Here is a 16,457-nt window from a genome sequence, read left to right as displayed (position 1 = left end):
TCTGATGGGCTGTTGTTGAACTTTTCTCATGAAGTCTGAGCAATAAAATTATGTTTTGTGGATTCGCTTATATTGTTTTTAAGTAGAGGCATTATTATGAAATTTTCTATATATCTTTAATATATCCAGTGGAAGAATAAAATGTTAATATTAGCTATTTGAAATAATATTTTTTCAAAATTTGAACTATTTGCACAAACATTAAAATGAAGAATGATTAAATGGTGTTTTATATAATATTGACAAAATATTTAGAGTGAAAGAGTATGTCAGTATTTGAAAGAATATAAAAAGAGGTATTTTCCGCCTTTAAATATATTTCCTAGACTTCAAATATTGATTTTTGTATTATTTTCTTTTATTTTGAAAAACTAAAATATAAGCAGGAAAAGTAGAAAATAGTTTCTACATGATTAGCTAAAAAGGGTCAAAACTTTGGAATTGCTTGAAATCTATTTTAAAAGCTCAGCTACTTTGATACTTTTTCTATCATAGAACCATGAAAAGTTATTTCAACGGAATTGCATACATAACTCCTAGAGTGCAGACAGTAGCTATTATTTGTTCACTTCATCAAAATGCTTTTTTAAATTCTTGCTACGTCTGTATTACCAGGTCCTGAAGAAACCAAGGTGAAAGAGGCCCCGCAGAAGCCAAACCCTCTTTGCTATTTCTAACAAAGGAAATGCCATTCTTGCCACTAACTCTTGGAATGATTTCCAAGTTCTCTAAAAATAATTTAGCCTGTGTCAAATAGCTGTCTCATCTGGAAAACTCAATAAATGAGCATAGAAGTTAGAAAGAGTAGGGGGAATGTTAGGTGTTAAACTGAAATGGTATATCCCACGCATGCTAGATGGAAACTCCAAATTAGCCAGCACACTTCCATACATCTGCTCAGTTTTCTTTAAACTTGAGCTATATTATTGCAGAAAAGCATAATAATCCCCACTCTGATCTTGTATTTCAAATGAAAGGGCCTGAAACATCACAGCATGGGCACCTTTCTAAAGGGGTATTATGGGTGGCTGGATTTCTTTCGGGGTCAGCATTTCTACATTCAAAGAGCAGATTATAGAAGGAGGGGAAGTAGGAGTACTATGAAGTATTTCTACCCCATGACAATGACTCTAATTTGACACTGGACTTTAGTTTAAAGAGGACATGCCTATTAAATCATGCCTTACTTTTAAATAGCTGAATTTTTAAAAATTCTGTGCAAATTACGTTTTTTTTGGTTTTTTTTTTTGGTAGGCAGATTACACTTAACTCTACCTGAATAACTGTTTACATGTAGAAAGCTCAGATAAATCCTTATGAAAGTAAAAAGGATACATTATTTATTTGCTCAGAAATGTACATCACTGTGAACTATATTCTTAATTTGAAGCATTTTTGAGATACAGCTATTAAAAATGATTTTTAAAATTCTAGTTACATAATTTTGCAAGGAAATTCTATTTGATAAATTTGCAGCTGTGACATTATTTAAGAGGAACATTTATTAATGGGGGGGATGAGGACACATTTGTAATACCTTAACTAATAATAAAAGAAAAAGGAAAAAAAAAAGATAAATTAAGAAGAAAAAAAAAGGAACATTTATTGTATGTTGGTCCATGAATGAAATGTCATTGCCTCTAATAATTTTCAGACATCTGCTAGTGTCCTCAAGCAGAAGAACTGGAATATTTTTTATTTTTTTTTTATTTTTTATTTTTTTAAATATATTTTATTGATTTTTTACAGAGAGGAAGGGAGAGAGATAGTTAGAAACATCGATGAGAGAGAAACATTGATCAGCTGCCTCCTGCACATCTCCCACTGGGGATGTGCCCGCAACCCAGGTACATGCCCTTGACTGGAATCGAACCTGGGACCTTTCAGTCCGCAAGTCAACGCTCTATCCACTGAGCCAAACCGGTTTCGGCAGAACTGGAATATTTTTTAGAAGGAATAACTTATCACACGATTATTAACTTTTGTAGGGTGCCATCTAAATCAAGATTTTTCAAGGTGACCAAGCAGAAAATGGAAATATTCTGGATATTAAACATTTTTGTATTTTATTTTTTGATATAAAAGACAACCTATAAAACATTTATAAAGAAAAGTGGCTATATTAACTGGCATTAGTTCTTATTGACTGATATAAGGATGAAGGTGAAGCTCCATTTGTCTATGGGTCATGTGATAGTACAAATATAGGGTTAGGCTATGGCTTTGCTTTCCCACTCACATGATTTATTTTAGAGTTTGGGGTGGCATGGGGGATGAAAAGAGATAATATTGGGCCATTGACCTTTTGCCAAGAACTGTGCTTAACATTTTACATAAGGCTTCTCATTTATAAAAAGTTAAGCAATATGGTATAAAAAATTTCACCCAAAAGAAATCTCTTATTCTTTTTTTTTCCTACCATGAAAAGTTTCTGGAAACTTTTTTTCTAGAGTGAGTTTCTCACGTGTTGTAATAGGAGACAAGATCTCTAGTAAGGAAGAGAAATCTGGTTTTCTTGTTTTATTCTCCCTGTTGGCAGTCACTGTTTTTATTTATTATTTATTTTTTCCTTGAAATGAAGGAAGTCCCTACTCTATTGGAAATTTGTGTCCCCCCCCAGAGCTGGCTAAGCATCTCATCTTGATCATTTCTACTTACTTTTTTCCTGTCTGCTGACCAGTGATGAGAACACCACTAAGCATTTTGATGATTCATTGTAAGTGTGCCCATCATACTTTCACCCAGATCTGTATGTGGCTAAAGCCTTAATAGTCTCCCACACCAAAAGTCATGTTCGAAATACAATACATTAACAACCTGAAGCAGGCTCAGCTGTGGAGCAGGATACTAAGAATAAATAGATGAAATTCTAGACATTTCTAAAGAGGATCCAGCTACTTAATGACCACTGAGGTCTTCAGTGACTAGGTGTGAATATTTCAGTGCAGTCCAAGCTGAACTGAGAGGCATTTCTTACTTCCAAATTTAAATACCGCCTGTGCATATAAAAGAGAGTTTCGTTTATTAGTCCAAAATGTTACTACGATTGGGATCTTGAAAAAATATTCTCTCTTTCTTGGGCATGTTCTTCAGCAAAAGAAAGTTGGGAAGGGTAGGCTGGAGAATGGAACTTCTACTTGGAGGCCATAAATTGGAGACATCATTTTTCACCTCACAACAGGAGAGGTTGGGCTGAAGATGGATGAGTAAGTGCATTTCCCTGCCAAAGTTAAGATGATAAACTGTGGGTGAGCCTTGGCGAAATTCTGTCCACCCACTGAAAAGCTGCTAGTGTTCCGTTATTGAAGATCATCCAAAACGTTTTCCTCACAGGTTGGACCCATTCTCTTTGAGGGGCAAGTACAGCTCCCATTGAGCGGGTTGCACTGAGTCCTGTGGACACATTGGCACGTCAGAGCGCAGTTAGGTCCATATTGGCCTGGCCTGCATTCTGTGAGGAAAAAATAAATAAATATAAAAGTAATTCAAATATGCTTTTCCATCACATAGTATCCTTACTACTATTTCTTGGAATTGCATAAGATGATAGACAAAGAATTCTGGTTAACCATGTGGTATCTTTCCCCCAGGCTAGAACGCTATGTATTAAAACTCAGGTCTTTAACGGAAAACAGGAAGAGGCTGGGGGGTGCCAAGGAAGTTAGTGACAAAGAAGAAAAGAGAAATCAGGACAGCAACTTAAATTTCGTAAGTGCCCTCTCAGAATTAGATTATTGTTATAGAGCTCATCGCAGTAGCATTGCAAGGGACACGGGGAAAATGGATTAGCTTTCGTGAGGTCAGAAAAAGGCAACACTCACTCAGGATACACAAATTTGTCTTCAGGTTGAAAACATGGCTATTTGTGCCTATGTTGTTGAAATGACATGGCTTTACATTCACCTCTTAAAATACGTCAAAATGGCCAGTGATGCCTTGTGTGCCTACTTCTGTAAAGTCCTGCTATTTGTACCCAAAGAATGTAACTATTTTTAAGTTGAATTGCATTGTGAATTCAACCAGTAGAGAAATGAAGAGAGAGGATTAAAAATATTAGCCTAATCTAAATAACTAAATGTGTAGACTAAAGTTTCCCTCAGGCATCACACCCAAACCTGGGCATTTGGTCTTAGTCTGATGTCCAGCAGAAAATTAGGAGAGAATTAATAGGTTCTGTTTCTGAAGGATTGAGAGGATCGGGAGAAAGCCCAGCCCTGCCCATGGAAACAGAAAACAGGGTCAGATTCATTCAGGTGAGAATGGGAAGTACCCCAACTTGCTACCAATGTTTAAGAATTAGAGAAACTTAACTTTGCAATAATGAGTCACCTAGCTCTAAACAGTTTACAAAGTGGGTCCCAAACACATTAACACAGTTGGTTCTAGCAAAACTGTGAGGTAGGCAAGACAGTGAGGTAAGCTCTCTCTCATTGTAGAGAGAGAAACAGGTTTGATGTGGCTTAAGGGACCTTCACAAATGTTATGTCCCTGGCAAATGGCAGAGCCGGAGTTCTAAATTCTTATCTAGTGCTCATTCCTCAATCTGCACTGCCATGGGGGAAGACATACCATATCAAGCATATGTAGATTAAAGCCCAAATAAGGAAGTGGAGAGAGCTGGAAAGTGGGAAATTTAGAAATGTCAATGCAAATACTAGGATACTTATTCTAGAGTGAACTCTGAGTCTACGGGTATAATTTTGTAAAATATTTCTATAATTATTGCTTCAAAATTCTCTTGGCCAGGTTGGAGAGGCACCCTAACTACTCCATAAGCATTTGCATATTTGTTTGTTTATTGCTCTCTTGGATAATGAAGGTAGGCTAAGATATGTTCTGGCCTTCTTGCCTTAATTAACTAGTTAGATTTTAAATATGAGAAAAATGTGAACTTAATCAATTTTGCAATTCATTTTGCAGAGCAAACAGTAATTCAATCTCTTCCTAGATGAAGGAAGAACGGGTAGGTAAAAGGAGCTCTGGAGGTGATGTAAATGCTGCTCGGAAATGAATCTTTTCTTTACATCATCAAACGTAATCAAAATTAAAAAATAAATCCTCTGTGTATAAGTACCACATCTTCTTTATCCAGTCCTCTACTCAGCCATAAGAAAGGCTGAAATAGCGCCATTTGCAACAACATGGATGGACCTTGAGAACATTATGCTAAGTGAAATAAGTCAGTCAGGAAAAGCTAAGAACTATATGATTTCACTCATTTATATGATACAGAACTGATATTTGGGAACACAACCAGCAGTGGTGATTGCTAGAGGGACCTTAGGGGGTGGCGGGAAAAGGGGTCCCAATATAAGGTTACAGGAGAAGATTTGACTTTGGGTGGTGGGCACACGGTGCAATGTACAGATCTTATCACATAGAAATCCACACCTGAAATGTATATGTTCATTTTGACCAATGTCACTCCAATTTAATAAATAAGTATTAAAAATAAATAAATAAACAAACAAATAAATCCTAACCTAATAGATCCACCCCCATCCGGTGTGTAGGAGGATTACTTAGCTTGGTGGTAAGATCTAGTTTTCTTGTTTGAAAAAGAGTTATGAGTCAGGATCTCTCCTAAGCAGTTCAGAATCTGATTTTAATTTATAAAAATACCACATTTTATGTTAATAACGATGTGTATTTAAGACATCTGTTTGAATGTCTGCAAATGTTAATTTACCAAGGGGGTGGGGAAATAATCCAATAAAAAGCTGCTACATTCTTTTATGAATTAACATTATGGCTGTTTAATAGGTCCTTTACCAGAGTTCAAATTAAAATGAGGTCTTTTATCTTTATAGTGCCTGCATAGACACAGCTGCTCACAGTTAATATCGCAGATGAACTGTGCCTAATTGAAAATAAAACTGCAAATAAAAGATCATGTAGTACATCTGTGTAAGCTGTGGGTACCCCCAAAGAGCTCATGACAAGAGAGGCCTTGAGGTGCCCACTGAGAATGGGCATGTTAATACATATGTTCTACTGTCAAATGGTAATTTTTCTGCAGATAAAAATGACTGTGTGATAAAAGAATTTAGTCCATAGAAAGTCCATAGAGTGAGGCCTTCATTTCCAGCCTGGCCATAAGCTCTCTTGGTTTAGAAGAAGCTAGTTTTAAGTCACCGCTGAGTGTTGTCAAACAGAACTTTCAGCAATGACGAAAACTTTCTATACTGTGCTATCCAATACTGTAGCAACTAACCATATATGTGGCCACTGAACACCTGAAATGTGACTGAGGAGGTGAATTTTAAATTAAACTACGTATAAATTAAATAGCAACCTGTGGTTAATGGACAATGCATATTGGACAACAAAATCAATTCCTGCTCCTTTCTTTCCCTTGAGAAGCGATATAGTGGGGATGTTGAGTCTGGCTCTGGACCCAGATTGTCTGTTTCAAATCCCCAGTCTGCCATTTGTGAGCTGTGTAACTTTGGGCAAGTAACTTCACCATTTTGTGCTGCAGCTCCCCCATCTATGAAAGGGAAGGGCGATGATAGTAAAGGCACCTAGTATACATTAAAATGCCTGGCATATGATACACATTCAATAAACATGAATGGTTTCCTTCAGTATTTGGATGAAACCACAAATACTATAAGCATTCTGCCTTCAGTGAGCATTTCATTGGTGACATGTATACTGTGGCTTTGCCAAGATGTCATGCTGATGTTTACTCTGACAGATTTAGTTTAGATATGACAAGGTTCAGGAACGTGTTTACCATGACTCCCTGAGGAATGCTGAAAAGAAACAAAAATTTGCTGAAAACTGTCATGTGCTAGACCCTTTTCTGAGCCTTTCTTGATAAAAGATAAATAAACATGGGTCGAACTCTCAAGAAGCTTGGAGTGCAGTGAAACACAATGATTAGAGCTCTACATGAAGCAGCTTTGCAAAAAAGAAATGTCAGCATCAGTAAGCTTCTCAGCTGGAAGATCCCAAAGGATTCCAACCCGATATTCATAACCCATTGGACTTATTTTAAAGGCCTATGAAAAAGGGAAGATGGGATAGGAAAGAATATGAATCTCTTGATGAGCCCCTGAAGGTTCCTTATACAGGACTATGCAGACATGCACACATATAGTATTGTCTACTAAGAGCATCATCACCCAACTGTCAAAACCAGACTGCCTGGGGTTAAATCTTGGTTCTGACTCTTCCTACTTTTCTGTGCCTCAGCTCTCTCTTTTGTCAAGTAAAAATGAAAACAGAACAGCCTCATTGGGTGGTGGTAAAGAGCAAATGAATACAAGCAAAACGTTTAGGATGATCAGTCCTTCGGGGTTATTGTGAAACATATGAAACCTTTTCATCTAGGAAGCATCCATTAAGTTTAAATAGTAAATGATGAGTCGATGATCCACTCAGTCTACTTTCTCCTCTTCTTAAGATAGTCGCTAAAGATTTTGAATTTTACATTCTAGGCCTTTCTTCTTGTGAGTGTAAAGGGGGGAAAAGGTTTAAATCTCAATTCCCAAGAATACGGGGAACTTGGTTCTCAAGAATAATCCCTGTATCTCCATTGTCTTATTTCTAGTGATTTTTCTGAATTACTTTTGTAATCAGGATGTTTAATTGCATCACCTTGAGGTGCCTTCAACGTGTCCTCTGTCAGCCGTAGTGCTGGTTTTGGTTGCCTGTTATGCAACAGCCACATACTCTGATTAATCATACTAAGGCAAGGTGACAAGCAATGGTCGTACTATGTTCTTTAATTGCACAATACTTTTAGTATAAAAAAAATGCCCAGATATCTCTGAATCACCCACAAGTCAGAGGGACATCACCAGGTACTCGGCTCATACCAGCTTCACATCTGGCTCCGGCTCTTCCAGGTGGGCAGAGGCACTTTCCCGTTACTGGGTGGCAGGAGATTTCGCTTTCACAGTCACAAAGATGCTGGCAATTGTCTCCAAACATTCCAGGTGAGCACTCTACCAAGGAAAGAGAAATGCTGAAACATTAACCACTTGAACTTTCACTGATGCAGCTAACATGGGATTAAAGATAGAATTTCCTCAAGATTGAGCCCCAAGTAGCAAAGTGGGAGGATAAAATGAGATTTATGGTTAGAAGAAGAGAGGAAAGTTTTGGAATTCTCAGAAATCAGCTTCATTTTATACATGATTTCACACTCAGGTTTTAAATTGACTTACTCTGACACTGGTTTGTACCTTTGAGAGTGTATGGAAGGCTTTCAAAGACAGGAACTTTAGGAAGGAAATCGAGTCTACTAGCCAAGAGTATTACTTTTAATATTTTCCCTTAAAATGCTATTTATTTATTTATTTATTTATTTATTTATTTATTTATTTACTATTTTCCCAGAAGACTGTAAGCTCCACTATATTCCCAGAACATAAAAGTAAATAATAAGTGAATAAGTGAATAAAGGATGGCAACAAATACTATATGTATAGCTCTAGTGACTTATGAGGATATAGTGTGGGAGTAGCATATGAATCCTTTTTATTTACTTTTATTTTTTGTAACCTTGTTTCTTTCTTTTTAAAAAATCTTTTTATTACATATGTCCCCTTTTTTCTCCCATTGTCCCCCTTATAGCCCATCCCCCTTGCCCCAGGCCTCTACCACCCTATTGTCTATGTCTATAGGTTATGCAGTTATGCATACAAGATCTTTGGTTGATCTCATCCCACCCACCCACACGAATCCTTTTTAAAGGCAATAACTCTGATTCACATAAATTCAAGTGACCACTATCATTATATTATTATAATCATAATGATTATTACAACCCTATGCACAAGTCATACATAATATAGACTAAAATGATATTTTGAGTTGCTTACCGAGAATTATGTATTCTGGCATTGTTTTGAATAGACTGATCAGTCTTTTAGGACTTTATTTACTGTTTTAAACTAAGTAGCCCAAGTTCTCACCTCTATTTCCTCATCCACATTCATGACTGCCATTATTTTCTAGTAATAAATGCCTAATTTCCATCTTTAAATATTTTTCATAAAGCCTTGTATCTATTTTAATATCTTTAAACCCAACAGATAATCTTTTAAAATATTTTAATAAAATATTTCTCATTCAGAGGTAGAATCTTTGTCCGTTGAAGAATAAAGCTTTAATGGGGTTTGGAATATTAAGGAATTTCACTTAGGGGAAGGTAAAATTTTTGAACAATCAGAACAAAATCAGAAGGACACATTGGTTATAGAGTGAATTCCTGTTGCTTTAATGTCCAAGTCAGAAGCTTAAGTGATTATTCCATGTTTCTGATTTGGGTTTATGTTTGCCCTAAGATAAAAAGACCTCGCATTCACACAGAATTCCCCTATTCACCTGCTTTAAAACGCTCTGGCTATACCTTTTTCACACTGGCTGCCATGGAAACCTGCTGGGCAAATGCACTGTCCACTCGTTGCATCACAACTGGCTCCATTTCTGCAGTCACAGATGTGAGCACAATTCAAACCATAAAATCCAGGAAGGCATGCTGGAAAATAAAAATGTCAAAATGCTATTTTGGCTTTAAGAATAAATGCAGGGAAAATTAAAGGATACGCTGTAGGTCACTTGTTTCCCAGGACCAAAGAAGGAGATGAAAGTGTAAAATTAGAAACAAGAAAGAATTATGTGGAGAAGCATATTGACCATAGTTTAGTCATACAAATAAATGAGAGCATTGATCCATTTTTCTACAAGTAGTCTAGAAGAATCCATAAAAAATTCAAATATCTTCAAGTAAGTACAATTTATTTTCTATGATGTGCCTGACAAAGACTTCAAAACACTTGAATACCCTAAACACTTAAAAGAACAATGTTTTAAAAAGTTAGATACAGGTTACATTTAGTAACGATGGTTTTTGAGTTAAGTTATTTAAATAAACAAGAGAGTATCTGTGGATGGTGATTTATATAGCTCTTGATATTTGAAGTTTTGGGAATAGATAATAGAGGTGAGTATGAGGGAAAGAGGGGAGGGAGAAAGGAAAAAAGGGAATAAAAGAGAATATGATGTATATACAGTAGGTTGACATCATATGAGGAAGTTAGATTTCAAAATCAGTGAAATTTAACTTTTAAAATATTTCCATAGATGGTCCATAAAGTGGAATTATTTCTTTAGTAAGCACAGTATAACTAGTTTTTCTTCCATATTTTTGTGGCTGAACAACAAAATAACTAATTAGTTTACCTTTAGAGAACATGTAATCCCAGCAAATGCTTTTCTTTGAATGCTAAGATTGTCATCTGTCCATAGATATAATCACTCAAATAGAGATGTGTGAAAGCTAAGCTTGAATGAGACAAATATTCCCATTTCTTTTCTTGAGTTTTCTCTAAGGCTATGCTCACCACTCACTGAGAATGGGAGGGGGATAAAATTTTCTCAGTCCTTCTTTCAATTATTCTCTCTCTCTCTCTCTCCCCGTCTCTCTCCCCTCCCCCCCTCCCTTTCTCCCTCTTTCTTTGTGAGCCCAGCCTCCTTTCCTACAGTTAAATTTGCCTAGGCTTCATGTGTGTGACACTTCTCCAGCATGAATGGAGTTACTCAGGACAGATTCAACATTAGGAAAATCTCACATTCAGGGGCAGAAAAGGGAGGTAAAACCAAAAGGAGATAAGAATTGGACTAATTTATATAATACATACTCTTTCATTTTTTGATCTTATAACTCTTTAAAAAATGAATAACAGCTGGGCCTGCATGGCTCAGTGCTTGAGCGTCAACCTATGAACCAGGAGGTCATGGTTTGATTCCTGATCAGGGAACATGCCCAGGTTGTGGGCTCAATTCCCAGTGTGGGGCCTGCAGGAGGCAGCCAATCAGTGATTTTCTCTCACCATTGGTATATTTATCTTTCTCTCCCTCTCCCTTCCTCTCTGAAATAAATAAAATACATTTTTTAAAGAGTAACAAAAAAGATCAATGCAGGGTTTTTTCTATTTGTTCTTGTATAATTAATATGGAGAATACAGAGAAAAATCAGATCTCTCTTTCTCCCCTTTATTTTCATTATGTTAAAAAAGCTGAGTTTATAAAGGTTGCCTTGCTCAACTTTTCTATTTCTCTAAATAGGAGATCTTTGTCTATTGAAGACTAACATCTCTTGTGGTGTTTTGAGATAGTAAACAATTTCAAAAATTTTTGAACAATCAGCAACAAAATCAGAATAATGCACTATATTGGCTACAGAGTGCATTCCTATCACTTTAATGTCCAGTCAGAAGTTTAGGTGATTATTCTATGGTTTTTATTTGGGTTTATGTTTGCTCTAAGGTTCCCTGACTTGGAACTTTAAAGCCATTGTTGGTGCCTTCGTTTTCCTCATCTTCATGTCCAAATTAATTGCCCAATACAGTCAATTTTTCTTTGAAAATATTTTGTTCATTTCCTTTGTTAAAAAAATATTTTTCTATTGATTATTAGAGAGAGAAGAAGGGAGAGAGAGAGAGAGAGAGAGAGAGAGAGAGAGAGAGAGAGAGAGAGAGAGAATAATTGAAGGATTAAGAAATATAGATTGGCCACCTCCTGCATGTCCCCCATCAAGGATCCAGTAAACCCGGGCATGTGACCTGACCAGGAATCAATATCAAACCAACAACTTACCTGTGCATGGGATGATGCTCAATCAACTGAGCCACACTGGTCAGGGTTCATCTGCTTTTCTATCCTCGTCCAGATTTTAACGTCCTAGCCTATCACTATAGCTCTCCATGTGGACACTACTGATGGCTCCTTTTCTTAATAATCAACAATGTTCTCACTTTACAGATTTATTTCACTAGAATAGTATCTCTTGTCTGCTCAAAATCTTTCTTGATACTCATCATATGTAGGATCTGTAGAATGTAGGATGTATGTAGTATGAAATTTATGGGCCTTGAATAGATATTTTTTTCTCTCTTTTGTATCTCTCATTCCAATTTTGAAAACAAAGCAAACGAACAAAACCACAAGGTGTTTGCTTCCTCACTCCCTAGCCCAGGAAACCTCAGAATGGCTGGCAAGAGTTCTAAACTTCGGAAGGCTTAGTAAAATTTGTTCCTGTAAAATGTATTGGCCAAATACTAAAAACAAGTTGAAAAACATGGAAACAATTTCAAACATTGCTATTATCACTTCAGAGGCTTTACAAAGCCCTTTACTTTTAAATGATTAATATTGGTCAAGCTTTTGCCACATGCCTTAGTACAAATGCTTACATGTATCTTCTTATTTACTCCTCATCATACCTTTTATAGTGGGCATTATTGTTATCCCCGTTCTACACTGACAAAGCTTAAACTTTGAAGTTAATAGTTTATACCTCTTTTATAAGGCAGAGCTAGGCCATGTGCAATGAACTCTAGAGCCTAGACTTTAACATTTCAATCTGTTGTGTTCCCATTAAGGGAACAATGTATAACAGTGTATAATTCTTAATTATTGTACAATTCTTTTCCTAATTTTAGGTGAAAATATTGAGTCTAAACGAAGAATTGATATAAATAAATATGTTTAAAGAGAACCTGAAGATTTTTTAGAGTTAGGTCTAGATCAACATTAAACAAGCAGCTTCTTTATTTATATTTTGTGTAGAAAGTGGTAAAATATTATGTTCAAAAGGACCAGCAATCAGCTGACACCTTTGAGTGTGTCTGCCTGTTCCTATTCCAGATGATTATAGAACATTAGAATCATTTTTGAACAGTAGTTCCAGAAAGGAATACAGAAGTCCAATTACTTAATGATAGCAGTTGTCAACATCTAGACCTTAAAGTTGAGCTATAAAATACATTGTAATATACACTAAAGCATTAACATTTTATCTAATTTGATATAATGCAAATATATTACTTTTATTTTGTAAATAGTTTTTAAAACTTATTGACACCATAACAAGCCCACTCATTTTCTCCGCTTACCATGTTCACAATCTCTCCCATAGTAACCTTGGAGGCACTCACAGCTTCCAGAAAACCTGTTGCAAACTCCACTGTTCTGACAGGTGCAAGTAAAATGGCAGCCTGGGCCATAATACCCAGGGGAACATTCTGAAAAAGGAACCATCCAAGCATTAGTTCTAGTTAAGACAATTGAATAGTAATGAGTTTTAAGACAAAAAAATATTAAAAGCAGATGAATCATTAGCTAATCCAATAAAGATAAAAGACAGAAAGCACAAATATACACACCTTTTTAAAATTATGGAATGATCATCAAAAGGAATAGTTATAAAAAGTACAGTATAAATAAATATAAAAACCTGAAAGAAATGGAAAAGTTACAGAGGACAACTTATCAAAATTATCTTACTTTGAGGCAGAAAACCTAGGCTAATTAGAATAGAACAACATTAAAGAAAATAGCAAAATAGCTACTGAATTTTTAAAAAATCCCATAAGACCTAGGTTTCACAGGAAAAAGAACCTTCTATAAACCTTCACAGATCAGATCCTCACCTTACTATTTACACTAGTCTAGGACACTGAAAAGATGGAAGCTTTCAAATACATTTTACTGAGTATAGCATCAATTCCAAAACCTGACAAAAATACATTAAAGAGCTCAATTTCACTTATGAATATTGATGCCAAATTCATAAAAATATAAGTACATAGAAACCAATAGCAGGCTATAAAGTAATATATCATGTCCAAGTTGTATTTATTCCAAGGAGGTAAGGTCATTTAATATTAGAAAATTCATTAGTAAATCCACTATAATTATCAGCCAAAGAGAAAAGTTATATTATTAATTCCATAGATGTAGAAAAGACATTTGAAAAATAAATTCACTAAAATATTCAGTAAAAATATTGAGTAAATTAGAAAATTAATAGCTATATCTCAATTGAATATTATTATCCAGTATTTTACTTAATAGGGAGCAAAAAGCTTGAACAAATGGGATGATAGACCATGTCTATTCTCAGATATGATGAGTTAATATCATAAATATGTTCATTTTCCCAGAGAGTATAGATAGAGGATAACAAACAGTAAAAAATACCTGTTGTTTTTGTTTTTTTGCATCTGGACAATTTTATTATAAAGTTCACATGGAAAGACAAACAAGATTGGTGCCAGAAAATCCTTGAAAAATAAAGCATGAAGGGTGGCTAGCTCTATCAGTATCAAATATGTTTTATAAAGGCTTCATAATAAAAATGGTACTGCATTTGCACCTAAATAGACCAATAGAACAGAGCATCCAGAACTATCCCAAACTATGTATAAATGCTTAGTGTTTGATGAAGGATAAATCTGGAGTAGGTGAGGAAGTTTCACTTGTAAAAGTTGCATTACAATATATGAAAAGCCATGTAAGGGGAAAATGGATTTGTTTCTCACACAATTCACCAAGAAAAATATTTAAAATTGATCAGAGAACCAAATGTCAAAAAATGACATCGTACTGGTAAGTAAAAGAAAATATGAGTGAATTCCTCTACTACCTGAGAATGGGTAATACACTCCTAAGTGTGACTCAAAATTTAAAAAAAAATAAAGGGGCCCTCACCAGTTTGGCTCAGTGGATAGAGTGTCAGCCTGCCGACTCAAGGGTCCCAGGTTTGATTCCGGTCAAGGGCATGTACCTTGGTTGCGGGTGCATCCCCAGTGGGGAGTGTGCAGGAGGCAGCTGATCGATGTTTCTCTCTCATTGATGTTTCTAACTCTCTATCCCTCTCCCTTCCTCTCTGTAAAAAATCAATAAAATATATTTAAAAAAATGAAAATAAAAATATAAAGGGAAGAAAGATATATTTTATTACAAAAATAAACCAAACAAAACAATCCCTTTGAATCATGAAGAACCCATTCTCTAAAGATATTCCCAATGAAGCACGTCCCCTCGGATTCACAGCCTTGTGCTGTACCCTCCTATGTGGAGCCTGGACTGGTCCCAGGACTTGCTTTAGAAAGTCAGCTGTCATGTAAGAAACCAAATCATTCTGTTGGAGAATTATTCTGGTGGAACCCTCATGATGGGACAAGTGTCTTTATAAGAAGAAACATGAGTGTGCTCTCTCTCTCTCTCTCTCTCTTTCTCCCTCCCCCCCTCCCATGTAAGAATAAAACAAAAACAAGGCCATCAGCAAATCAGAAAAGAGGGCCTTCACCAGGCACTAAATCTGCCTGTACCTTAATCTTGGACTTCCCAGACTCCAGAACTGTGAAAATAAATTTCTGTTGTTTAAGTCTCCTACTTTATGATATTTTGTTATATCAGCCTGAGCTGGCTAAGACAAGGAGAAAGAAGCCATGACATGTGGAGCAAAGCCTGGTTGGCAGATGTGTAAATAAAGAGGTTATCTTCTATATTCCAGCCCAGCTGCTATCTGAGAGAAGGACCACTCAGCTGAATGCAGTTAACCCTCAGAATCATGAGAGATAATGATTCATGGCTGTTCCAGTTTCTAAGTTTTGGGGTGGTTTGTTATATGTCAGTTAATGACCAATCAGGTGGCAAAATAAAAAGATAAAACATAAACTTACCCAAATATGGGTGAATAATTCACAACAAAGAGTTAATATTTCTAATATCTATAGAACTTCTAGTATTACAGTAGAAAAAAACAGAACCTTATAGAAAAATGAGCTTGAGTTATGAACAATTTATAGAAAAAATAAATGCAAGAGATGCTTACCAGTTGCAAAAGATACTTAACTTTATTCATAATACTAAAAATGAAAATTAAATATCCACTGATAGAACATTTTTTACCAAAATTTTGATAACATACTCTTTTGATAAAGCTCTGATGCAAGAGATATTCTATATCTTGGTTATGAGGATGCAAAATGGTATAAACTCTTACAGAGGAGAATTTGTCAATATGTTGCAAAATTACATTTGCATTTACCCAGTGGCTCATCAACTCGTGTATTATATTTGAGATAAAATAAATAAATAATATATAAATTTAAATGGTAAAAACAAAAGTTTAAAAACTTTTAATGACAAAATAGGATAAGTGTAATAGAATAAATTTTAATAATAGTTGAATTTAATTAAAATAATTTCATAAATAACAAAGGGTTTAAATGATAGGATCAAACGTTAAAATATCTTATTTCCCTAAATGCTGAAGAGTTTCCCAACTTAAAATTCAAAAAAAAAAGCACAACAAAACAATATGGACATAAAGCTGCTGTCTAATTTTAAAGAACTGCTATTAATCTGATTTAGCAATCTCCAATATCACAAAATCGGTAACAGTTGTCTCTATAAATGAGGGAGGATATCCACATAAAAAAAATCCAAGAAACTGACCTTAAATACTAGGTTTAGAAGCACTGCTACTTCAAAGTGTCATTGTCTTCATATTAATGTGAGAAAACCAAATCACAGAGATACTGTGAACTTCCCGAAGGCATAGAGCATGGTATGGGCGAGCAGAGTTGGCATATGAGTCTGTCCGCTCCTATTGCAAGGTGCTTTCTTGTGTGCCATGATGCCGAATTTCA

At 35.5% G+C, this 16,457-nt stretch overlaps 1 protein-coding gene across 1 annotated transcript in view; it reads right to left on the bottom strand.

The window, feature by feature from the left end:
• Positions 1-2,044: 2,044 nt before the first annotated feature.
• Positions 2,045-16,457, bottom strand: part of LOC308515321 (uncharacterized protein) — a gene marked incomplete at its 5' end in the record, with an annotated part of 608,185 nt that continues 593,772 nt past the window's right edge. The window contains 4 exons of the mRNA XM_081085959.1: positions 2,045-3,451; positions 7,827-7,955; positions 9,365-9,493; positions 12,912-13,040. Of these exons, the coding sequence (XP_080942085.1) occupies positions 3,300-3,451; positions 7,827-7,955; positions 9,365-9,493; positions 12,912-13,040 (539 nt within the window). The 3' untranslated portion in view covers positions 2,045-3,299. The remainder of the gene's footprint in view (positions 3,452-7,826; positions 7,956-9,364; positions 9,494-12,911; positions 13,041-16,457) is intronic.

The sequence above is a fragment of the Myotis nattereri genome, assembly GCF_964212035.1.
Source record: "Myotis nattereri genome assembly, chromosome: 3".
Classification (NCBI taxonomy): domain Eukaryota; kingdom Metazoa; phylum Chordata; class Mammalia; order Chiroptera; family Vespertilionidae; genus Myotis; species Myotis nattereri.
Note: the sequence above shows the minus strand (reverse complement) of the source record. Positions and strands in the feature narration are given on the sequence as shown.